The following is a 27,506-nucleotide window of genomic DNA, read 5'->3' as shown; positions in this document are numbered from 1 at the left end:
TTATTATTATTTTTTGTCGAGGGAATGCTCATGTGCAGTTTTTTTTTTTTGAGTGGCACATGCACATGCGCAGTTGTGCATCTGTTCGTAACTGAAAAACTTGGGCCGGATTCCTTTCGGTCAAAATGAACTTCCCCTTTACAGGCCTGCCTAGCCCAACCAGCCCAAAGCCCCCGAGCTTGCTGAACATTTGTGCGAGACGACGGAGCCCAGCGCGAAACAGTGGCTTTTCTCTATGATTGACACTAGAACATGGAGGTGCGCTTTGCCACGCCCGCTCATATTGACAACAAATACTTAGACTATTTTTGAAAAATCCAAGCAGTGTTTAAGAAAAATCAAATAATTTGTATGGGTCCAAATATATGTGAGAGATGTTTTCAAGAGAACTGTTCAAAGTGTTAAGCTCTACAGGCTAGGTGCGTCTCAGCGGTGCCCTGACACCGTAACAAATTACAAACCATGATATAGACGGACGATAAGTTGAATTTTATCACATATAACTTAGCTTTTTGGATCTAACTCCCAATAAAGAAATCAACTGTACAATATTCGAATTGACTCAAGCGCAGCTTTAATCCTCAAGGTGTGTCAGGTACACATAAAAACGCCAAATCCAAATGTCATGCTATGAATTTTATTCATGCCACGCCGACCACTGATTTTAGCAGTAAGAGATCTCACAACTAATGGACTGTTTTTCTTAGACAACCTGGGCGTAGGTGAGGGTGCATAGATCGTCGACATGGGCCTTGTCAAATCATTCTAGGAATAGAAAGATACCTTTACAATTTCATGGCATCTGGAGAAGTAAAAGTAAGATTGCATTCAGATGTGCAATCTTGGGCAACTCATTCAGCTGAAAATTTAAACTTCTCATAAAATCATAAAACATACTTAATAGTCTGTGTGCCTTGCATTCATAAATGGCTTCGGCTTCACCGGTTGCCTGCAGTACTTGCCAAAGAGAGGATCTAGGGCTCAAAAGCATAAAAATCATAGATCAAACAGTGTTAATACAGTGCAACAAGCTTTCTTAACCAAACTAAATCCTAAAGCTTGAAAAAGGAACACAAGATTGCTAACATGGGCACTCACCCTACGCTCCGCGTGCATGTAATACTTTTAGGAGCACTGTGTGCTCAACAACATGAAAATTGACTTTCAGAAATTAATAGTGAATATGGACTCTAGAGAAAGGGGGAAATAGTTCCAGAAATAAATTATGCGCATAATATATTCAAGAATAACACGTCAAAATCTGAAAAAAGAAATTACAATAGGAGACCAAATGTGTTTTAGTCACAAGTGTAAACAAAGACTGAACTTCTCATTTATCAGAGACCGGTGGATAAAAGAAGATGTTATTCCTAATAGCATGGCACAAATCTACCATTAGCATGGCCACGAAGAAACTAAATGCTCAGCTCACTTGATTAGCACTTGAACCACATAATTAAGATGAATTTATTTAATTTGAACCGGTGCCAAGATGAATTAAGCTAGACAGAAATATCACAGAACCGGAATCAATGTCATGCTCGCTTGGACAAATTCAAGGTTCTTTGTACCTATGCATATTCAGAATTTCAGTACCAATTCCCGGCCTTCCTCAGAAGGATCTTCTCACATGGGAATTCAAACCGAACACACTGAGACATAAAAACAGAATTTGATGTTTGTCAAAGAGCATCCAGAAGTGCAGAACACGAAGGAAAAATCAGAAGGGGAGAGGGCTGGACTCTGTTCCTGGGTCCGCATCATTGGGAAGAGCAGAGGCGACAAGAAAGCACGCGAGAAAGCAGGTATCTAGTGCCTCCATCGCCACCGCGAAACCAGCCAGGTAGTTTGCCCAACAGCCGGCGGTGAAAGCCCACGGCGCGGGCGGCCGCCGGAGCCACCATTAAATAAATAAATACACGAACACTGCAGGACAGTAAATATTAAAACAGAAAGAAAGGGGCTATGGAGGAAGTGTAGAGGGGGGGAGGGGGTGGACCGTATTGGCGGATCGACGGTGCATCGAGGAGGGAGGAACGCCGGCGCATCGAGAGGAGGAAGGATGGCGGCATGGAGGAGCTGTTCGTTCGGGGGTGACCTGGGCTGTTAGCGTACGATTGGGAATAAGTGAGCCTTGACGGCCCAATTACTCAAAGGAAGAGGGGGTCGTTCGGCGGAGCAGCGGCCCGCGAGACGGCGTGCGACGTTCCCGGACGAGTAAGGACACCCGATTTTGATCTACACTGTATGTTTGATGATCCGACGTCTGTGACAGTGAAATCGCTGTGGAGGCTCGTAGCTAGCCCCGTTATAGTGTTTCTCAATTTTGTCGCACGCTGCTTTTGAAACTGTCAGTAACACTTTGGGCGATTTGGTGGGCGAGATGAAAGGCGATCCATGAGGAGATTTACCAGAGTCCTGCGGCCACGTATCAGTTCATATGTAACTTTATCCGGGAGCTAGAACTTATGCCTCGGAAGGTTAGTTTACCCAGAGGCAGCAGGAACACGGCGACCCGGCCCAAGGCTCCTCCAGCAGGTTTTATGAAGATCCATGTAGATGCCAGCATTGCAAGGAGCCAGAACAGGGGAGCAGCATCGGCCGTGTGCAGAAATGACGAGGGCAAGTTCATGGGAAGTTCTTCCCTAATCATAAACGGAATCAATGATGCAGCCACGATGGAAGCTATTGCATGTCGCGAAGCCTTTGCCTTAGCGGATGATCTGATGCTACAAAACTTCGTAATAGCGTCTGATTCGAAGCAAATAGTGAATGATGTACACAAGGGCACTAATGGTGCTTATGGCACCATCATCTCAGAGGTTAAGAATAGAATTTTAATGTATAACTGCATGATTACTTTCAAAGGCCGAGCTGTTAATAGCGACGCCGAAAGATTAGCCAAGTTCTCAAACTCTTTAATCCGGGAAGACACATATGATTGCTTCAGCCGCATGATCCCTTTGTAATGCCACTTTACGTGGATTTTGAGCAATAAAACTTGGTGATAGCCCTAAAAAAATCTACACCGGGACTTATCAAATCCGGCCATTGTACGTTCACGAATTTCCCCGGCCATGTCCGCGGATCCATCCGGACGGACCCTCATATCTCATGTTTGGCATCCACATATATTAAATCCAGACTCTCAAAACAATGCAAATCCATGCACGTCCATCGTACATGCCAATGTCGCAAGTAAATGACAAACATTGGTACAGAAAATACGTAGCTCTCACATAAAACTTATTTCAAATGCACAACTCAAACATTAGCTCTTTGGTTTTCATTATGGATCCATATATGCTTAACAAGATCATTGAGTAGTTGTGCGTGCATCGGATGATCTTGAAGATTCTAATGCATCTGTAGAAAGTTCATAAGCTGAGCTGCATCTGGATCTTCCGGGGTTTGAACTTGCTCTCCAGACGCTTCAAAATCATTGGTTTGAGCAACATACCCTCATCCTCAACAATTATATTGTGCAAAATAACACAACATGTCATGAGTTACCACAAAGTTTATGATTCCCACATCATTGCAACTTCACGAACAATTCCCCAACAAAGTTGAAGCATTTTGAATGCCCTCTCAACATCCTTCCTAGCTGCTTCCCGCATTGTTGCAAAGTGACTTTGTTTGTTGCCCCGTGGTTTTTCGCAAATGTCACCGACTGAGGATAGATGACATCGGCAAGATAGTATCTCATGTTGTAGTCATGGCCGTTGACATGTAGTTGTACGGCGGCTATTTCCCTGTTATGAAACCTCCTGAACACCGGAGATTGTTGATGTCGTTGCGAGAACCCGACATTCCAAGAAAGCATGCCAAATCCATAAGTCATGTGATGCCATTGCTTTCAGTATGATGATGGCTCTTTGGTGTGACCTTGATACGTTCCGTGTAAATTTTTGGGGCAGTTCTTCCATTGTCAATGCATGCAATCAATTGATCCGAGAGTTCCTGGAAACCCTCTGGCCTCTTCAATAGCCAACAACTTTTCTGTGCCCTGCGCATTTGGTTCTGTCAGATGCTCTGCTCCAAACACCTGTACCACGGCGCGAGCAAACTTGACAGTAGTCTTTAGACATGTGCTCTTCTCCATCCTGACCATCTCACCAACAACATCTGCGGCAGTACCAAGTGCAAGCATCCTCAGAGAAGACGCGCAGTTCTGCTTAGCAGAGAAAGAAAGTTGGCCGCATCAATTCCTTATGAGCTTGAAGTAGTCATTGTATGCTTCCACTCCCTCCACAAATGCGCAAAAACAATAGTTTCCGCATGCAAAAAGGGCGACAAAACCATGGATCATCCGAAAAAGGTGGGTTCGGAGCAAAGTAGTCCTTCTGCAGTAGCCATGCTCCGGACACCCTATCCCGATCGATCACTCTTCTCCCTTTGATTAAGGTCTTGAAGTTGAGAATATGCTCCATATGCCGGTCCATTTTCTCTTGCATGCTCATGTCCACTTTGTCCAAATCTGAGGAATCGAAGAACTCGTCTTGAATCATTTGATCAAGCTCCATTGGTTCATACTCCTCGTCCGACGAAATATCGAAATTCATTGTTTTCCTTCAAAAACTCATAAAAACTAGGTCGGACAATGTGTCGAACGCATAGAGTGCAAGGAGGGGGGGGGGGGGGGTTGCCGGACGTACCGTGGTGGCGTTCAGGCCGGCGTCGAGGAGGGGAGACAGGAGTGTTGTTCCGGTGCTGGCGACGCAGACTCAAAACGGCTACGGAGCGTGCGTGGCGGCGGAGCTGCGAGACGGAAGTCGCGAAGGAGGAAGAAGAAAGAAAAGAGCAAATGAATCCGGTAAGTCAAGGGAATGTATTTGATGTAAATTATGATGGGATGGGGTTGTCTGGTCCGACGTAACGAACATGCCCGGGTGCCCCATATCCGTGCGGACATTTGAGGTGAGTTTGGGCGTCCGGAACCCACGTCCTATAGTTGTCGCTGTTGCCGCTCGTGATGTGTGTTTGCCGACTGCGACGCCGAGCAAAAGGGCACGAACGGTGCGGGCCGAGGCTGGGAGCTGACGATGCCGCTACTTCGCTCACGCCGCATGCAGGGATGCGCCGCACCGCGCCGCCGGACGGAGCCGCTCCCAGCACTGGTCGTTGGCCGCGCCTTGGCCGGTGTGCGTTGATGGTAGTTAGGCCTCTCTTTTTCGGCGTTCGCCATGGCCTGTGTTCTTGTGAATGCGACATCGCATTCAGTGAGGAGGCCAGGGTTGAGACGCATCTCTGCTCTTCTTCATCTTCTCTTTGTTGTTGGTCTTTTGAGATAAAGGAAGTACAGGATTGATCGTTTTTTGTAGGCAGGCAAGTCCTGCCGCCATGGCTGTCTCTCTGAGCGCAGACCATGGGTCGTGTGCGGCTGTGCGCGCCTCCCGCCGTCGTACATGGAATGCCGGTACTACCCTTCACATCGTATGCATGGAGTTAATTACATGATAGTATCATATTTGGGGTGGTGGTGGCGAATTGGTATCAAGATTGGTAATTTTTACGTGTCAGTATCAAGTTTGAGGCTAGCCGTTTCAAAAAAGTCTAAATCGTATATAAACCCGTATTAATGGTGTATTTGATCGACGGGGCCGTCTGGCAGGTGCCTATGCGGCATGTTTTTGCAGAAAACCCCCTTACTTTATATGCAATCACATAAATGCCCATTATTTTGGGAGAAAAAGGTCTCTTGACAGATTGTTTTTCGTTTGCAAGTTTTCACGGACTCGTTTGAAAGTTTCCGTCGAATAGGACAAGTAAACAACAGAAACTAAAAATCACGCGCGGGGAGATTCAAACCCACGACCTGTCGTCTAAGAGCTGGACGACCTAGCCATCCGGCCACAGCATCGGTGTTGATTGCACACAGGCCAAACTTTTATTATACTAATATGGCGGATGGGCCCAGCGAGGCCTGCATGTTTTTTTCCGTTTCGCGTTTTACTAGCGCGCGTGCTGGGCACATTCGTTGCCCGTTTTTTTTTTTGAGGGGTGCCCAGGTTTCTTTTCATTTCATTTCATTTCTCTTTAGTTTTGTTTCTGCTTTTGGCTTATTTTTAGGTTTTCTTCCTTTCTTTTTCTTTATTTTTTCTTCTTCTATTTTTATTCACTGGGCTGGTCTTTCTCCTGGATTTTTCACATACTCAGGACATATTTAAGATAGGCTTTAGTATATGATGAACATGTTTTCAAATACGCATGAAAAAAAATTAATGTACGCTGAGCACTTTTTTTTATTGCATACATAGAATAATTTTTTAATGCACAATGAATCTTTCTTTACAAATAGTGAATATTTTTTACGTGAACTTTTTTTAATTTATGGTGACATTTTCTTAATACACAATGAATTTTTTTGACAATGCATATTTCAAAAAATATTTCAGCATGTATTAAGAACTTAGCGTGTAAAATCATTCTTGCATTTGAAGACACACGTCAATTTTTTTAAATAAAAGTTGAACAGTTTTAATGCATTTCCAGAATTTATTATGATTACATAATTATTTTTAATACATGTTGTCAACTTTTGAACTAACTGCACATTTAAGAAAATACAATTAATACACGAGTAACTCAAAGAAACCTCTGTGTTTGGCATATTTTTTTTTAATAATTCTGTATTTGAATAATAAAATGAGGATACACAACAATTGTGCATACTTGTGGTTCTGCGTGAAGACACTTGACCGAACACGTTACCTTTTTTTAGCTCACCGAACATGTTAACTTTTTTTTTGAGACAAACCGAACACGTTACCTGAGGGGCGAACAAACGCGTCGATAAATTTTGGGTCATGCGCACCCTCGCTAGGCCCAATCGCCCGGCCCAACGTGTCCAACCTAGTGCAAAAGTTTTCTCGCCTGCTTTCTTACCTGAGTGTCGACCTGGCGTGGTGGCTAGCGCGCTCCGTTATTGTTCGGCACTTCTGCAGGTCGCGGGTTCGATTAACCCTTTTTCGCCCAAAATAATGGGCATTTATGTGATTGCGTATAAAGTAAGGGGGGTTTCTGCAAAAAACATGCCATGTAGGCACCTGCCAAATGGGCCCGTCGATCAGATACACCGTCAATACGGGTTTATACACAATTTAGACCTTTTTGTAACGGCTAGCCTCAAACTTGGTACTGACGTGTAAAAATTACCAATCTTGGTACCAATTCACCATCACCATCCCAAATGTGGTACTATTGTGTAATTAACTCCATGCATGTGGCTATTGGCAACTGAAGTGACCGCCGTGATCCTACTTCCATTTCTTGCCGTGGTGGCCTATGTCTACCAAGTACTACCAACGGAGAGCAAACGGCATGATGACGTGTTAAATAAAACAAGATTGAATGAAAGATTAGTCCTTGTTTCTAATTCTCAAGTATATATGTACATCTGGAAGAGATGGAAAAATAGGTGCTTGTTCGAAGGTTTCCTTCCAGAATGCCTTTTGATAATAGAGAGAAGGGACATGACTGTTGGACACACCCTTTGCTAATTACGGTTTGTTAATTAGCATTTGCTAATTAACAATAAACATGTGCTAATTTATTTCTAACAGGTGCCACCAGGTGGATACTCCAGCATATCGGAGTAATTTAAGTGTGATACTATCCACATGCTATCTTTCTTTTTGTATCAATTTGTGAATCAGATTTAGACCGACATTTATTGGCATGATATCCATAAATTGCCGCCGTCACGGTTTTATTTGTCACTTCTAAACATGCTATCTGATGATGTACGAGTGCACCTCAAAGGTTACGGCCGTTTATCACGACTGAACCCCAAGTCAGGAGTTTGTGAGCACGGCACAAAAGGTTATCCTGGCAACTGGGTTCATCAGATTTCCCAAGAAACATAAACGAGCTGATTTAGGAAATGGAGAAAGATGGCATGTTTGTTAGAAAAAAGAATTCAATTTTTTAAACTAAGAAAGAAAGTAACTGATGAAGGATACCTGGAAAATGAATTCTGGCACATTCAAACACTTGGTACGGTGTCTAAATTTGTTTTATGCAAATCAATTACAGTCATCTTGCTCAGGCTGCCGCTGAGCTTGGTTACATAAGAATTAGAGTCAAGGTTAAAGCTGAATATGACATATGTTCCACACCTCCATGCCCATGTCAAGCCTCAGAAAGATATATACTACTACTTAAACAGACAACAGTTTTAGATTAATAACGGGATTGCGAGCATTAATAGACAAGGATCAAGCATCCACTATGGTGGGTAAAACAACGCAGCTCGATAACCTTCTCGACTAACTGCAGGGAGAGCCGATGCTCGTCTCAGCAAACCTGCACAGTGAATTTGCCAAACAGATATCAGTGCAGCTCAACCTCAACATATCATGTCCAGAAGCTTTGGACTGGCAAGATATTATACCTTCCTGCTCAGGTCTTCATACGCGCTTAAGCATCTTCAGGACCAAATGGTAAATCAAAGCACTCAAATGGTAAATCAAAGCACTCAAATGGTAAATCAAAGCATCTTAAGCATCTCCAGGACCAAATGTAAACAGCAGAAAGAAATTAAAACAGAAAAAACAAATTCATAAAAAAACTGATAATCAGCATGCAGCAAAATAAGAAACAGAAAAATCGAGAGGAACTCAAGTTCAAATATCCTTACACTTTTCTCCTTGACTTCCAGAGTAGGTGATCCAGTGGCTGCCTTGGTCAAACCTGTGTTCCCTGTTTCCCATGACAGAATTATTACACCTTATTTTGCAAAACTTGTAAAGCACATTTAAAATATCAGACTGTGAACCATGTTCATGTAACATACCGGCTGGCTCGCCACAGTCATAAGGGCAGCTTCAAGAGCATGTAAAAGAACGAATAAAAATATTGCAAGTAATCATCTACAGAAACAAAAAGTTAACAACCATAGAAGCAGAAAGCATGAAATAATCAGACCAGTCAAGGTCTTCAATGCAGATTTCTTTTCCACTAGGACCAACATCACAATTCAGGAGAACTGCTGAAACTTCTCCAAGGACCTCCTCATGAGATGCCTACATAAAATTCTTCTATTAATCCAGTAACAATAGTAATTAAGTTTATCATTTTGGTTTCATTTACTTGATAAGTACCCAAGCCTACTCAACTGATGTGCTATCTACTAACCTGTCCCATAAACCCAAAATGGCAATGTCTACCACTACAGATCTCAAATGTCCTTAACAGACACATACCAGTACACTTTTATCCTTGACGCTATTAAATCTTCAGCGTTTGTAACCAGGAGACAGCAATCAAGATGGAAGTCACTGACAACAAACAAGACTAGCCATCTTATGTGCCAACACATAAAGTGTGGCCACTTGGTGGACTTGCATGAGGAGAGGATTAAGGAGATGCATGTAGGGAACATTGTTGAAATCATTACAGACAACAGGATCAGATGGTTAAAATTATTACGGACAACATGGCAATAACAAGGCAACGGGAAGGATGCTAATGGACAAGCATCCTCAGTTATAAACTTATAATGCACCCCTTGTGCTGTCAACTGTTTGGTCCTAATGCTTGAGGACATTAAGTTGAAGGAGTGGATTGTCAAAGCCAAGCGTGCGAGAGGACATTGATCTATAGAGATTTTATTTGAAGCTTCTTGATAAGATGAGGAGGCAGCGCTAGTGACAAAAAGATTCTGATACCCATGGTTACTTGGTTTGCCACCACTTCCTTCACTTTGCCAAGTATAGTGTTTACAGGTGTTAAAAAAAATAGTGTTTACACACAAACAAGAGGCTTTCGGGAAACTGCTTGTTGGTATTTTTGGCACAAGCAAGTTAGCAAAAACTGGAACCAGGAAACACATCACATCTATGAGGTTGTAATGTCAGACATTTCAGGCATTTTAGAATGCTATACTAAGGGCACCATATTCTCAATGAGCTGAGGCTAGTTGACCGCGATGGGAAGCCTGAAATGTCGGAGCTTAATGCAACTATGGACATTTGCACCGAAAAACAAATTCAACAAAGTCTTTGCGTGAAAACTACAACTATAGAAGAAGTTGATGGAAACCCATGACGAACTTTGGGAGAATGAATGGAGCAAAAGTGTATGCATTGTTTTCGAATCCTAGCTGATGATTTAACGTAAAAGAATAGGACAGTGCTTATGTTCATACGTTGAAGATGATGAAAATGTTTCCTTGTGATGAGGAGATGCTATCTAGTACTATTGATGTCTTGGATGATGAGTATGAACAAGTATGTGATGGTAGCATCAATACCTATACAGCTATCAGCCTATCATGTCATGTGAAGGAAGGTGAAACAAGTTTTCGTGACTTTCTTCGTCTATCATCTTTTAAGCTATGCCTTTCTGTAAGCTAACTAACATAGAGCTTCTTTATATCTGTATTCATTTTGGCTAATTGATTCGCGAAGTCAAACGGGACCTAGCATTACAGCTCACTAAGGTTGCAAGGGCATAGCCAGTTAGTCTTTGTTGTTCATCCTCTGCCTGTGAGCGCTTAATTGGTAACTAGCTGTGTAAGAATCCTATGTGGCGTCCGTTCTTCAATTTTGAGCCGCGTAGATCCAACCAATTAGCAGTAAGTTGACGCCAATATGAATAGGAAAGTACATGCCAGTGAAGATGTGGATGGTTTTGACTTTGAAGATTATCATGGTGGTGAAGAGACTAATGGTTGAGGAGGGGCGCTCCAATGAGTTTGGGAGTTGGATGATGGTGAGTGGGAGTGGAATGATCATCGGAATGGCTTTTAGTAAATTGGGTTATTTTGTTGGTCTATCATCTTATGCCATAAACTTGCTACTATCACATTAGTTTGTCGGTTTATCACCTTATGCAATAAACTTGCTAGTTGATAACTGCTGCGGTGCAATTACTTTAATTTTTGCTTTTTTAAGTTACTACGATATTATTATCATTACTATTATTATTTTATTTCATTTCTGCACAACACCTAGTGTCGCCATGACAACATGACATTGACCAGACTCGCTTCAGAGTAGTGACAACTTTGCTATCTGACTTCAAACCGAAGAACAGGCACCCAAAGGTCAAAAATCCATATGGATCCAAACCAAATACTGGTCAGAGGAATCTAATAGAACAGACCTGAGAAAAAACTAGAAAGGTACAAAATGATTGAGATATAGATACTCTGTTCTTTTCCTTGTGGTTCGGCAAGGGAACAGTTGTACAATATCGTCTCACTATGATCAATATTTGAAGGTTCAAAAGCCAAACCATAATATATTAGAATATTAAGAATCGGGATGTCTAAATACAATAAAACCGTGATGAAATGAAAATGTGGTACCTCTGAGTGAGTTTGAATATATGCCTCAAGAGCTTCACCAGCTTTGAGAATTATCCTAACAAGCACCAATGCATTGATAAGATGTAATTTCATCTCCTTCAGCTGCTTTTTTGCCTTGGCATTTTTACCACTTCCTAATCCACACATAGAATCCTCGATACGAGCCTTGATGATATCAAACCCATTGAGATTACGGTATTGCCTTTGAGCTGCAAGAAGCAAAATAGCAGCAGGGACAAGCTTCCCCTGCTTGATGTAATTCCAGAGCTCATCAACTACATTATCAGTGTGAGCTGCAAGCGATCTAGTGGTGTCCAAGAAGATCTTCTGCACAAGTCACCAATACAGAACAGCTTGTCACTTAAAGTGCTTGTAGTATACATACTCCCTCCGGCTCGGTATATTAGTCGGGCACAGGTTTTTAGGTCTTTGATTTGACTAATAAAAAATGTATAATATGCCACAAAAATTATATGGTTAGAAACTACATTTGACAACAAATCTAAAGATATATTTTATATATATAATATAATACATGTTTCCCTAGTTAAATTGAAGACCTAAAAATCCATGCCCGACTTGTGAACCAAACCAAAGGGAGTAACAAAGATTGACATCAAACTCTGTCAGCAGGCAAAACTAACTTAAAACTTATACTTGCAGAGAAACTTGACTCATTTCCCATTGACTAAAGAATAACAGTGCCTCCTGTATTATGGACATAGGTACATCAGAAGTTTTGAAAGGTAAACTATCCATCTCACGAGTTGAACTATAATCACAGATTGTCAGTTCTTAAGCACTGTTAAGAGTGGTGGATTTAAATAACTGGGATGAGCTGAACTTCTTTATTGCTACTCCCTCCGTTCCTAAATATGTCTTTTTAGAGATTTCAAATGGACTAGCACATACGGCTGTATATAGACATATTTTAGAGTGTAGATTTACTCATTTTGCTCCGTATGTAGTCACTCGTTGAAATCTCTAGAAAGACAAATATTTAGGAACGGAGGGAGTATTATATAACCAAAGTATGTAAGGAGGGATTTAAGACAAACCATCTCAGGCAGGCAAAGCAGATGTATGAGCTTGTAGATGTACTCAACATTCCCCTTCCTGTAGTTCTCATCAACTAATAGGTTGTCCTCCAGATACTTATGCTGGCAGGTGTTCTCGATGGCAACATGGAGTGGGAGGAGGCCCTCAATGACTTTATTACCCGAGGTGCGCTGATTGGCTGATGCGCCATAGCGAAACAGTAACTCAACCATGTCAGCGGAGAATGACTCGGCAGCTTGGTGGAGGGGGAAGTACCCAAAGCTGGTCATGTAGTTGGGGTTGGCACGCACCCCGCAGAGCTTTGGCGACTTCCCCTCCAAAACAACATTAGCACAACGCAGGGCATTCTCTAGAATAATTAAGTCGAGGGTTTGTGGAATGATGACAAAACCAGAAATGAAGGACTCCCTATACTTCTCGAAGATGCGAAGGAAGCATGGAACACTATCCTTTTGGAGGACGGCCGACAAACGATCGCATATGCCATAATATTTTACGAGCGTTTCCTGACCAATCCATGTACAAAGAAAATGGAAGGCAATCAGTTCAGTTATCCAACTAACAAAGCATAACCGCAAAAGAATTCTACAAAGGCATTTTATGGCATTGAAATCAGAAAAAAGTGCAATTTTTCATCCCTCGGCTATTACATGTGTAGCTTTCAGCACTAAACTTTTAAGCCACCCAAAGTTGAGCCCTCCACTATGAATAGTTTGATACCATGCAACATTCATCTCTCATAATGGTTTCGAAAACAATTTTGAATTACATAGCGCCTACATATGTAGGTCACATCACCACCATATGTCTAGCAATAACAACAACAACAACAACAACAACAACAACAAAGCCTTTAGTCCCAAACAAGTTGGGGTAGGCTAGAGGTGAAACCCATAAGATCTCGCAATCAACTCATGGCTCTGGCACATGGATAGCAAGCTTCCACGCACCCCTGTCCATAGCTAGCTCTTTGGTGATACTCCAATCCTTCAGGTCTCTCTTAACGGACTCCTCCCATGTCAAATTCGGTCTACCCCGCCCTCTCTTGACATTCTCCGCACGCTTTAGCCGTCCGCTATGCACTGGAGCTTCTGGAGGCCTGCGCTGAATATGCCCAAACCATCTCAAACGATGTTGGACAAGCTTCTCCTCAATTGGTGCTACCCCAACTCTATCTCGTATATCATCATTCCGGACTCGATCCTTCCTCGTGTGGCCACACATCCATCTCAACATACGCATCTCCGCCACACCTAACTGTTGAACATGTCGCCTTTTAGTCGGCCAACACTCCGCGCCATACAACATTGCGGGTCGAACCGCCGTCCTGTAGAACTTGCCTTTTAGCTTTGTGGCACTCTCTTTTCACAGAGAATGCCAGAAGCTTGGCGCCACTTCATCCATCCGGCTTTGATTCGATGGTTCACATCTTCATCAATACCCCCATCCTCCTGCAACATTGACCCCAAATACCGAAAGGTGTCCTTCCGAGGTACCACCTGGCCATCAAGGCTAACCTCCTCCTCCTCACACCTAGTAGTACTGAAACCGCACATCATGTACTCGGTTTTAGTTCTACTAAGCCTAAACCCTTTCGATTCCAAGGTTTGTCTCCATAACTCTAACTTCCTATTTACCCCCGTCTGACTATCGTCAACTAGCACCACATCATCCACAAAGAGCATACACCATGGGATATCTCCTTGTATATCCCTTGTGACCTCATCCATCACCAATGCAAAAAGAAAAGGGCTCAAAGCTGACCCCTGATGCAGTCCTATCTTAATCGGGAAGTCATCGGTGTCGACATCACTTGTTCGAACACTTGTCACAACATTATCGTACATGTCCTTGATGAGGGTAATGTACTTTGCTGGGACTTTGTGTTTCTCCAAGGCCCACCACATGACATTCCGCGGTATCTTATCATAGGCCTTCTCCAAGTCAATGAACACCATATGCAAGTCCTTCTTTTGCTCCCTATATCTCTCCATAAGTTGTCGTACCAAGAAAATGGCTTCCATGGTCGACCTCCCAGGCATGAAACCAAACTGATTTTTGGTCACGCTTGTCATTCTTTTTAAGCGGTGCTCAATGACTCTCTCCCATAGCTTCATTGTATGGCTCATCAGCTTAATTCCATGGTAATTAGTACAACTCTGAACATCCCCCTTGTTCTTGAAGATTGGTACTAATATACTCCGTCTCCATTCTTCTGGCATCTTGTTTGCCCGAAAAATGAGGTTGAAAAGCTTGGTTAGCCATACTATTGCTATGTCCCCGAGACCTTTTCACACCTCAATGGGGATACAATCAGGGCCCATCGCCTTGCCTCCTTTCATCCTTTTTAAAGCCTCCTTCACCTCAGACTCCTGGATTCGCCGCACAAAACGCATGCTGGTCTCATCACACCATATGTCTAGCATGTCACGAATTTTCTCCATGATATTCCATACGTTTATTACAACGTTTGGGCATAAAAAAACTTAATTAAGAAAAATCGCCCTCGTATTTTTGTTTCCACTAGTCAATGTGTACGTGCAATGCACGTTAATTTGAAAGTATATTAAGTGCACGCGGATATTAAGTAGGATATTATTTGCGTGTTATTATGTGATTAGCACTATATTTGGCATGAAATTAACTACACGCTAAACATGTTGAGCCCTCGACATTGAAGCAATCTAGGTCGTTGGATTGACATGATTTGATGACCGAGATTAATTGGATCTGCCCCTTTGGATCTTTTTATATTGATATAGATAAGCATTGAGTTATTTCTGTATTTTACATTTTTAGAAGTTCTTTAATACAAGAAATGTGATTTTGGGGATTTCTTTTCTAGAGCATTTCTTGTTTTCCAAAAAAATTAGATCTCTTGAAATTATTACCAATTTTACAAAAAAATTAAGGGAACTGATAGCATGGCGGAAACTGGTGTGGCCAAAAGGTAGGCACCACGCCAGAGAACCGCTTTGGATTGGACAGAACCACTTTAGTGATGAAAACCGCACACTATTGAGGATTAAAGGAGCAACTTCGAGACGTTTGAGACTTTAGGATGAAAGTTACAATCAGATAATAGCTGACGGATGAAAATACACACATTTTTATAATGTTGCAACATACAGGATAGCAAGAAAAGGCATTGCAGGAAAAAGAACAAGAATATTATTTAGATGCCAAATGGTAGTCAATCATACAAAATGAACAAGTATAAAAAAAACCTTGGGAGTGCGGTCTGGGGCGATTATATTGGTAGCTCTTGCATGAGCAAGGAAACGCTGCAGTTGAAGCATGTACTGTAAAATAGGAACTGTCAGTCAAGAACCAGCACAAAAAGAAGTGTAATAAGAGGGACGAAGTGGGATATATATCATTTGAGCATGGCTAGTTACTTCACCTCCCTCATATGTTGAATAGGACACGTCAAGGCAGCTAATGAGGGGTGAGGAGGAGGATGGGGAGGGTCCCATGGGTCATGCTCATCTGTGGGCGCTCCATCAGTTGTACCTTTACTATTATCTTCATGACGAAGAGTTTCCACTACCTCAGTTCCACGGACCGTTTGCAGTGGCATTGGCTGAAAAAGGGAAACATAAGATGGAATTACTATGCCAATCCAATTTACCACCCTGCTGAGATGCCAAATTCTAGTGTGCTACAGCTAGACAATATGAAAGAATGCAGAATGCTTGAATGTAATTCAGCAGAGGCTGCTGGGACCTAATGAGCAACCCAGTGGGGTATCCTTTTTCCGAGTTGATCACCCTTAGCCTTAGGTGCTAGTTTATTCAGATACGAAAGAGCAAAATAGTAATCTTTGATCAAATGCAGCGCGCCACAATAGATCAGAGTAGTGTTGATATCTGAATTGGATCTTCCAAACAAGGTCACTTCTAGAATGCTAGGACTCCTAAGAATTGGCTAAGCATACAGATAAAAAGATCTTAACTATATATGATTTCTTTTGGTTTCTCTTGAGCTTTCAGATCCTACAAATTGTGGGGATTTTTTCTGTTTCTTTTTTTTGCGGGATCTTGTTGATCCATTTATGTACATTACTTTAGCGCATAATGCATTCTCAGGAGGGCTTGCCAGTACTGTTTCTGTAAGCAAAATGCGACTGTTCATTTTGGTACCTAATAGAACACATGGTGATTGAGCATTGAACTAATGACAGCGTACAGATCTTACAGCCTACACAAACATATACACACGGATCCCCGATGTACAAAATATAAGCCAAGATGTGTACCATTTTCATAATAGTTCAACTTTTAGGTGCATGCAAAGCAGTATGCAGGTTGGAAAACCAAATAGAGGAGGAACCTGAACTGGAACGGTAGATGGAGCGGATGACAAGGTAGACATTGGCCCAACTAGAGGCCTCAACTCCGACCTGCACGCAACCAGTTGTCAATGTCAGTAAAATTCTTACTAGGTACGAGGGGAAACTTCAAAACAAATAGAGCTGCAAACAGCAAATAAATACTGATTCCGTCACCCAAGCATCCACCATGCAAGGGGGCAACGACATAAAAAGAAACAGGATTGGAAGACAAGCAGAAGCAGCAGGTACAGTGGCAGAAGAACGGCTAAACAAAAAATATCACTGCTTGATGCAAATCACCACCAACAGATGCCGACTAGGTGGGGGGAAAACGCCAATCAATTGTTCGGAGAAGCGGAGGTTCAACTAATCAAATCGCTGAACTCCCGCGTTTGTTCAGAATGGAAGAAAAAAAAGGGATTTTTTTCCCCTTCTCGACAGCCGGAGAAGATGCCGGCGGGGGGGGGGGGGGGGGGGGGGGGGGGGGGCAGCCGCGGGATTGGATGCAAAGTATTTTTGCAGTTTTTCTAGAATACCGTGGTTTCTTAAAAAAATTGGTATAAAATATTTTCAGATGTTTGGATGAAACAAATACTCCAGCCTACAATGCCCTGATATCTCTCATGCTGCAGTTTTTTTTTTTTGCTGTATCTACAAAAGAGGCCCCGACCTCTTTTTTTCTAGACTGAGACGAAAAAAATTGAGGGAGCGCTCAGCCTCCTTCGACTCGTCAACAATATGTTGTATATCCGTTAAACGAAGTTCAATATATTTTCCGAGTATTAGTGTTTCAGTTAGATTATTAGTTCTTCTACGGCCGGCGCCCGTGATGACCAGGCACATGTTACTTTTCTAGCAATCTTATACCCATATATCTGGTTGTCTGTTCATTATATATGACTCGAACGAAGCTCGCTCGTGAAGTAGATCAATTCATGGTCGAAGCCCATTCGTACACAGCGGGCTAAAAGCTAGCTAGTTGTCGGTTCTATGTGGCCAGACGTGCATGGCATGAATGTTTGCATTGGGTGGGTGTTTCTATACACAGATCATCTAATTGATTGTAGCTAGGATTGGTGCAATCAATCAAAACTATCGTAAAATAGCACTTGCCAAACGCATAGGCTGTTTTGCCAAAACACAGAAAAACTACAGTCTTTGGAAACTGAAATATTCATTGTCCACACATTGAAAAACTGAGGTTTTGAATTACTACGATTTTTTGAAAACTGTGTTGCCAAACTAAGCCTAACCTCTGTCGAGCTCGGCAGGAGTTTCATTGTTTTTCAGACAGCTCATATCACGAGGTATAGAAGATTTTTTTAAGTTAATATCATCGGGAGTCATAGAACTTGCGCTCGATATTCAGTTTGATGCTAAAACTTTAAAAGTACGGTTTTGTGGTCATCTAATTTGCATTCTCGTGCAAATACGGTCACATCCCTCGTATCTGGTTATATGGCTTGCCCACATGGCGCGTCAATGTTCAGAGGCCCGCCTGTCAGCGACTTTGTTAGAATTAATTAATTATGTTTAATTAATAGGGAATCTAATTTTGCCTAAACACTGTGTGGTTGCATAGCAAGGGACATGTTTCTCTTTCCAACCGTTGCATCCATGTAATTAGCAACCGGCCTAGGATATGACTGTTCGAACCATCGAGTAGGTTTGACGCATCTGTCGGGGTGTGGGGTTCCAGCAAACCCTTAAGGTTCGAACACTGGGGTGCGCGCGAAGTCTTTCCCTCCAACCGATCTATGCTCTAACTCGCTAAGATCTTGCGGACGAACTCGATGAACTCATAACATAGAAGGACACGGGGTTTATACTGGTTCGGGCCACCGTTGTGGTGTAATACCCTACTCCAGTGTGGTGGTGGTGGTGGATTGCCTCTTGGGCTGATGATGAACAATACAAGGGAAGAACGGCCTCCTGAGGTTGAGGTGTTCTTGAGCTCGGTGAGCTTGTGTGTGTGGGGTGGTCTCTCTCTCGAGCCAAGATCCCATCCCCTACTATGGTGGTGGCTAGTCCTATTTATAGAGGCCCTGGTCTTCTTCCCAAATATCGAGCGGGAAGGGAGCCAACAATGACGGGCTAATTTAAAGGGGGGCAGCTAGTACAAGCTGTTGGAAATATGCCCTAGAGGCAATAATAAATTAGTTATTATTATTATATTTCATTGTTCATGATAATCGTTTATTATCCATGCTAGAATTGTATTGATGGGAAACTCAGATACATGTGTGGATACATAGACAACACCATGTCCCTAGTAAGCCTCTAGTTGACTAGCTCGTTGATCAATAGATGGTTACAGTTTCCTGACCATGGACATTGGATGTCGTTGATAACGGGATCACATCATTAGGAGAATGATGTGATGGACAAGACCCAATCCTAAGCCTAGCACAAGATCATGTAGTTCGTTTGCTAAAGCTTTTCTAATGTCAAGTATCATTTCCTTAGACCATGAGATTGTGCAACTCCCGGATACCGTAGGAGTGCTTTGGGTGTGCCAAACGTCACAACGTAACTGGGTGACTATAAAGATACACTATAGGTATCTCTGAAAGTGTCTGTTGGGTTGGCACAAATCGAGACTGGGATTTGTCACTCCGTGTAAACGGAGAGGTATCTCTGGGCCCACTCGGTAGGACATCATCATAATGTGCACAATGTGACCAAGGAGTTGATCACGGGATGATGTGTTACGGAACGAGTAAAGAGACTTGCCGGTAACGAGATTGAACAAGGTATTGGGATACCGACGATCGAATCTCGGGCAAGTATCGTACCGCTAGACAAAGGGAATTGTATACGGGGTTGATTAAATCCTTGACATCGTGGTTCATCCGATGAGATCATCGTGGAGCATGTGGGAGCCAACATGGGTATCCAGATCCCGCTGTTGGTTATTGACCGGAGAGTTTTCTCGGCCATGTCTGCATGATTCCCGAACCCGTAGGGTCTACACACTTAAGGTTCGATGACGCTAGGGTTATAGGGAAAGTATGTATGCGGTTACCGAATGTTTTTCGGAGTCCCGGATGAGATCCCGGACGTCACGAGGAGTTCCGGAATGGTCCGGAGGTAAAGATTAATATATAGGAAGTATGGTTTTGGCCACCGGAAGTGTTCCGGGCATCACCGGTAGTGTACCGGGACCACGGGAGGGGTCCGGGGGTCCACCAGGTGGGGCCACCAGCCCCGAAGGCCTACATGGGCCAATAGTGGGAAGGGACCAGCCCCTAGGTGGGCTGGGGCGCCTCCCACCAAGGCCCAAGGCGCCTCCAAGAGGGGAGGGGGCAAACCCTAGGGCAGATGGGCCCTAAGGCCCACCTCAGGTGCGCCTCCCCCTCTTCCCCTTGTGGCCGCCACCCTAGATGGGATCTAGGGCTACCGCCACCCCTAGGGAGGAAACCCTAGGTGGGGGAGCAGCCCTCCCTCTCCCCCTATATATAGTGGAGGCAAAGGGGCAGCCCAACACATGAAGTTCCTCCCCTGTTGGCGTAGCCCTACCCCTCTCCTTCCTCGTCTCTCATAGTGCTTGGCGAAGCCCTGCTGGAGTCCCGCGCTCCTCCACCACCACCACGCCGTTGTGCTGCTCCTGGATGGAGTCTTCCCCAACCTCTCCTTCTCCCCTTGCTAGATCAAGGCGTAGGAGACGTCACCGGGTTGTATGTGTGTTGAGCGCGGAGGTGCCGTACGTTCGGCACTAGGATCATCGGTGATTTGGATCACGACGAGTACGACTCCATCAACCCCGTTGACTTGAGCGCTTCCGCTTAGCGATCTACAAGGGTATGTAGATGCACTCTCCTTCCCCTCGTTGCTAGATTACTCCATAGATTGATCTTGGTGATGCATAGAAATTTTTTAAATTTCTGCTACGATCCCCAACAATGGCATCATGAGCTAGGTCTATGCGTAGTTACTATGCACGAGTAGAACACAAAGCAGTTGTGGGCGTCGATATTGTCAATTATCTTGCCGTCACTAGTCTTATCTTGATTCGGCGGCATTGTGGGATGAAGCGGCCCGGACCAACCTTACACGTACGCTTACGTGAGACCGGTTCCACCGACTGACATGCACTAGTTGCATAAGGTGGCTGGCGGGTGTCTGTCTCTCCCACTTTAGTCGGATCGGATTCGATGAACAGGGTCCTTATGAAGGATAAATAGAAATTGGCAATTCACATTGTGGTTTTGGCGTAGGTGAGAAACGTTCTTGCTAGAAACCTATAGCAGCCACGTAAAAACTTGCAACAACAATTAGAGGACGTCTAACTTGTTTTTGCAGCAAGTGTTTTGTGATGTGATATAGCCAAAGGATGTGATGAATGATATATGTGATGTATGAGATGATCATGTTCTTGTAATAGGAATCACGACTTGCATGTCGATGAGTATGACAACCGACAGGAGCCATAGGAGTTGTCTTTATTTATTTATGACCTGTGTGTCAACATAAACGTCATGTAATTACTTTACTTTATTGCTAAAGCGTTAGCCATAGTAGTAGAAGTAATAGATGACGAGACAACTTCAAGAAGACACGATGATGGAGATCATGATGATGGAGATCATGGTGTCATGCCGGTGACAACGATGATCATGGAGCCCCGAAGATGGAGATCAAAAGGAGCAAAATGATATTGGCCATATCATGTCACTATTTGATTGCATGTGATGTTTATCATGTTTTACATCTTATTTGCTTAGAACGACGGTAGCTTAAATAAGATGATCCCTCGTAATAATTTCAAGAAAGTGTTCCCCCTAACTGTGCACCGTTGCGAAGGTTCATTGTTTCGAAGCACCACGTGATGATCGGGTGTGATAGATTCTAACGTTCGAATACAGCGGGTGTAAGCCAGATTTACACACGCAATACACTTAGGTTGACTTGACGAGCCTAGCATGTATAGACATGGCCTCGGAACACAGAAGACCGAAAGGTCGAGCATGAGTCGTATAGAAGATACGATCAACATGAAGATGCTCACCGATGTTGTCTAGTCCGTCTCACGTGATGATCGGACACAGCCTAGTTAACTCGGATCATGTTATACTTAGATGACTGGAGGGATGTCTATCCGAGTGGGAGTTCATTAAATAATTTGATTAGATGAACTCAATTATCATGAACATAGTCTAAATTGTCTTTGCAAATATGTTGTAGATAAATAGCTCACGTTGTAGCTCCTTGTTTCAATACGTTCCTAAAGAAAGACCAAGTTGAAAGATATTGTAAGCAATGATGCGGACTAGGTCTGTAGTCCGAGGAGTGTCCTCACTGCTACACAGAAGGCTTACGTCTTTGATGCACCGCTCGATGTGCAAACCCCTACAACGTCGTCTGTGGATGTTATGAACACCTAACAGACACGTCCTAATGACTACTTGATAGTTTAGTGCACCATACTTTACGGCTTAGAATCGGGATTCCAATGACGTTTTGAACGCCATAAGACATATGAGATGTTCCAAGAGCTGAAATTGGGATTTCAGGCTCATGCCCGTGTTGAGAGGTGTGAGACCTCTGACAAGTTCTTTAGCCAACAAGATGGAGGAGAATAGCTCAACTAGTGAGCATGTGCTTAGAATGTCTGGGTGCTACAATCACTTAAATCAAGTGGGAGTTAAACTTCCAGATAAGATAGTGATTGATAGAGTTCTCTAGCCACTATCACTAAGCTACTAGATCTTCGTGATGAACTATGACATGCAAGGGATGGAGTTGATCCCGGAGTTGTTCGCGGTGCTTAAGACCGCAAAAGGTAGAAATCAAGAAGGAGCATCAAGTGTTGATGGTTTAACAAGACCACTGGTTTCAAGAAGGGCAAGGGCTAGAAGGGAAACTTCATGGATGGCAAACCAGTTGCCGCTCCAGTGAAGGAACCCAAGGTTGAACCCAAACCCAAGACTAAGTGCTTCTATTGTAAAGGGAACGGTCACTGGTAGCGGAATTACCCCAAATGCATGGTAGATAAGAAGGCTGGCAACTTCAACAAAATTTATACGTGTCATTAATGTGTACCTCACTAGTACTCCTGGTAGCACCTGGGTATTGGATACCGGTTCAGTTACTATTATTGGTGACTTGAAGCAAAAGCTACAGACTAAACGGAGACTGGCTGAGGGCGAGGTGACGATGTGTGTTGGAAGTGTTTCCAAAGTTGATGAGATCACCATCGCATGCTCCATCTGCCTTCGGGATTAGTATTGAACCTAGATAAATGTTATCAGGTGTCTATGTTGAGCATGAATATGATTAGATCATGTTCATTGCAATACGGTCATTCATTTAAGTTAGAGAATAATGGTTATTCTGTTTACATGAATGATACCTTTCATGGTCATGCACCCTATGTGAATGGTTCATTGAATCTCGGTCGTGGTGATACACATGTTCACGCCAAAAGATGTAGAGTTAATAATTATAGTACCACTTTCTTGTGGCGCTGCCGCTTAGGTCATATTGGTGTAAGATGCATGAAGAAACTCCATGTCGATGGATGTTTGGAGTCACTTGATTTTGAATCGCTTGACACATGCAAGCCATGCCTCATGGGCAGGATGACTAAGACCCCGCTTTCAGGTACAATGAAACGGGCAAGTGACTTGTTGGAAATCATACATGCTGATGCGTGTGATCCAATGAGAATTGAAGCATGCGGTGGATATCACTATTTTCTCATCTTCACTGACGATTTGAGTAGATATAGGTATATTTACTTAATGAAGCACAAGTCTGAAACGTTTGAAAAGTTCAAGCGATTTCAGAGTGAAGTTAAGAATCATCATAACAAGAAGATCAAATTCCTACGATCTGATCAATGTGAATATCTGAGTTATGAGTTTGGCAAACACTTAAGACATTGTGGAATTGTTTCATAGTTGAAGCCACCTGGAACACCACTGGGTTAGTAATCGAACCTTATGAGATATGGTGCGATCTATGATGTCTCTTATCAATCTACCGTTTTCATTTTGAGGTTATGCATTAGAGACAGCTGCATTCACTTTAGATAGGACACCATCTAAGTCCGTTGAGACGACGTCGTATGAACATTGGTTTGGCAAGAAACCAAATTTGTCGTTTCTTAATGTTTGGGGCTGCGATGCTTAAGGCTTCAGCCGGAGAAGCTCGAACCCAAAGCGGACAAACACATCTTCATAGGATACCCAAAGGTGACAGTAGGGTATACCTTCTATCTCAGATCCGAGGGCAAATTGTTTGTCGCTAAGAACGGGTCCTTTCTCGAGAAGGAGTTTCTCTTGAAAGAATTGAGTGGGAGATAGAACTTGATGAGGTTGTCGAACCTTTACTTCAACCAGAGAGTGATGCAACACAGAAAGATGTTTTCTGTGGCGCCTACGTCTGTTGAATAGGAAGTTAATGATAGTGATCATGAAGCTTCGGATCAAGTTGCTATCGAACCTCGTAAGTCGACAAGGATATGTACTACTCCTAAGTGGTACGATAATCCTGTCTTAGATATCATGTTGTTAGACAACAATGAACCTACGAGCTATGGAGAAGCGATGGTGGGCCCGTATTCCGACAAATGGTTAGAAGCCATGAAATCCAAGATATGATCCATATATCAGAACAAAGTATGGATTTTGGTGGACTTGCCCGTTGATCGGCAAGCCATTGAGATAAATGGATCTTTAAGAAGAAGACGGACGTGGGCGGTAATGTTACCGTCTATGAAGCTCGACTTGTGGGAAAGAGTCTTTTCACAAGTTCAAGGAGTTGACTACGATGAGAATTTCTCACCCGTAGCGATGCTTAAGTCCGTCAAATCATGTTAGCATTAGCTGTATTTTTCGATTATGAAATCTTACAGATGGATGTCAAAACAAGTTTTCTTACCAGTTTTAGTAAGAAAAGTTGTATGTGATACAATAAAAGGTTTTGACGATCCTAAGGATGCTAAAAGGTATGCTGGCTCCAGAAATCCTTCTATGGACTAGAGCAAGCATCTCGGAATCGGAATATATGTTTTGATGGAGTGATCAAAGCTTTTAGGTTTATACAATGTTTGCTAGAAACTTGTATTTACAAGAAAGTGAGTGGGAGCACTACAACATTTCTGATAAGTATATGTGGATGACATATTGTTGATCCAAAATAATGTAGAATTTCTGGAAAGCATAAATGGTTGTTTGAAGATTATTTTTTTTCAAAGGAAGACCTGGATAAAGTTGCTTACAAATTGGGCATCAAGATCTATAGAGATAGATCAAGATGCCTGATGATACTTTCAAAGAACGCACACCTTGACATGTTTTTGAAGGAGTTCAAAATAGATCAGTCAAAGAAGGGGTTCTTACCTGAGTTGTAAGGTGTGAAGTTGAGTAAGACTCAAAGCTTGACCACGGCAGAAGAAAGAGGAAGGACGAAGGTCGTCCCCTATGCTCTTGTCATAGGCTCTATACGGTATGCCATGCTGAGTACCGCACCTGATGTGTGCCTTGCCACATGTCTGGCAAGAGGGTACAAAGGTGATCTAGGACTAGATCACCAAATAGCGGTCAAAATTGTCCTTAGAGGAATAAGGAAATGTTTCTCGGTTATGGAGGTGATAAAGAGTTCGACGTAAAGAGTTACGTCGATGCAAGCTTAACACCTATCCGGATAGCTCTGAGTAGAGATACCGGATACGTATAATGGAGCAATAATTTGGAATAGCTCCAAGTGGAACGTGGTAGCAGCATCTACGATATGACATAAAGTTTTGTGAAATACATAGGGATCTGAAAATGGCAAGACCCATTGACTACAACCTCTCTCACAAGCATAACATGATCAAACCCAGAACTCTTTGAGTGTTTATCACATAGTTATGTGAACTAGATCATTGAGTCTAGTAGACTCTTGGATGTTGGTCACATGGCGATGTGACCTGTGAGTGTTAATCACATGGCGATGTGAACTAGATTATTGACTCTAGTGCAAGTGGGAGACTGTTGGAAATATGCCCTAGAGGGCAATAATAAATTAGTTATTATTATTATATTTCATTGTTCATGATAATCGTTTATTATCCATGCTAGAATTGTATTGATGGGAAACTCAGATACATGTGTGGATACATAGACAACACCATGTCCCTAGTAAGCCTCTAGTTGACTAGCTCGTTGATCAATAGATGGTTACAGTTTCCTGACCATGGACATTGGATGTCGTTGATAACGGGATCACATCATTAGGAGAATGATGTGATGGACAAGACCCAATCCTAAGCCTAGCACAAGATCATGTAGTTCGTTTGCTAAAGCTTTTCTAATGTCAAGTATCATTTCCTTAGACCATGAGATTGTGCAACTCCCGGATACCGTAGGAGTGCTTTGGGTGTGCCAAACGTCACAACGTAACTGGGTGGCTATAAAGGTACACTACAGGTATCTCCGAAAGTGTCTGTTGGGTTGGCACGAATCGAGACTGGGATTTGTCACTCCGTGTAAACGGAGAGGTATCTTTGGGCCCACTCGGTAGGACATCATCATAATGTGCACAATGTGACCAAGGAGTTGATCATGGGATGATGTGTTACGGAACGAGTAAATAGACTTGCCGGTAACGAGATTGAACAAGGTATCGGGATACCGACGATCGAATCTCGGGCAAGTATCGTACCGCTAGACAAAGGGAATTGTATACGAGATTGATTAAATCCTTGACATCGTGGTTCATCCGATGAGATCATCGTGGAGCATGTGGGAGCCAACATGGGTATCCAGATCCCGCTGTTGGTTATTGACCGGAGAGTTGTCTCGGCCATGTCTGCATGACTCCCGAACCCGTAGGGTCTACACACTTAAGGTTCGATGACGCTAGGGTTATAGGGAAAGTATGTACGCGGTTACCGAATGTTGTTCGGAGTCCCGGATGAGATCCCGGACGTCACGAGGAGTTCCGAAATGGTCCGGAGGTAAAGATTAATATATAGGAAGTATGGTTTTGGCCACCGGAAGTGTTCCGGGCATCACCGGTAGTGTACCGGGAACACGGGAGGGGTCCGGGGGTCCACCAGGTGGGGCCACCAGCCCCGGAGGCCTACATGGGCCAATAGTGGGAAGGGACCAGCCCCTAGGTGGGCTGGGGCGCCTCCCACCAAGGCCCAAGGCGCCTCCAAGAGGGGAGGGGGGCAAACCCTAGGGCAGATGGGCCCTAAGGCCCACCTTAGGTGCGCCTCCCCCTCTCCCCCTTGTGGCCGCCACCCTAGATGGGATCTAGGGCTGCCGCCACCCCTAGGGAGGAAACCCTAGGTGGGGGCGTAGCCCTCCCTCTCCCCCTATATATAGTGGAGGCAAAGGGGCAGCCCAACACATGAAGTTCCTCCCCTGTTGGCGCAGCCCTACCCCTCTCCTTCCTCGTCTCTCGTAGTGCTTGGCGAAGCCCTGCTGGAGTCCCGCGCTCCTCCACCACCACCACGCCATCGTGCTGCTGCTGGATGGAGTCTTCCCCAACCTCTCCTTCTCCCCTTGCTGGATCAAGGCGTAGGAGACGTCACCAGGCTGTACGCGTGTTGAACGCGGAGGTGCCGTCTGTTCGGCACTAGGATCATCGGTGATTTGGATCACGACGAGTACGACTCCATCAACCCCGTTGACTTGAACGCTTCCGCTTAGCGATATACAAGGGTATGTAGATGCACTCTCCTTCCCCTCGTTGCTAGATTACTCCATAGATTGATCTTGGTGATGCGTAGAAATTTTTTAAATTTCTGCTACGATCCCCAACACAAGCTATCTTGACAAAAGTAGTCTTCGCCTGCACAAAGTT

General features: G+C 43.5%; 1 protein-coding gene across 1 annotated transcript; it reads right to left on the bottom strand.

Annotated features, from left to right (window-relative positions):
• Positions 1–8,298: 8,298 nt before the first annotated feature.
• LOC125546957 (meiotic drive suppressor JIEYAO-like) lies at positions 8,299–16,747 on the bottom strand. The gene is made up of 9 exons (XM_087515631.1): positions 16,706–16,747; positions 15,777–15,956; positions 15,601–15,675; positions 12,373–12,879; positions 11,315–11,641; positions 8,929–9,026; positions 8,780–8,826; positions 8,642–8,703; positions 8,299–8,307 (listed from the first exon to the last, which is right to left on the bottom strand). The coding sequence occupies exons 1-9, from the start codon at positions 16,745–16,747 to the stop codon at positions 8,299–8,301; spliced, it is 1,347 nt and encodes a 448-aa protein (XP_087371757.1).
• Between the last annotated feature and the right edge of the window lie 10,759 nt (positions 16,748–27,506).

The sequence above is a fragment of the Triticum urartu genome, chromosome 3A (genome assembly GCF_056163025.1).
Source record: "Triticum urartu cultivar PI428250 chromosome 3A, HENAU_Tu73, whole genome shotgun sequence".
NCBI classification, from domain to species: Eukaryota; Viridiplantae; Streptophyta; class Magnoliopsida; order Poales; family Poaceae; genus Triticum; species Triticum urartu.
This window is presented reverse-complemented; position numbering and strand designations above follow the sequence as displayed.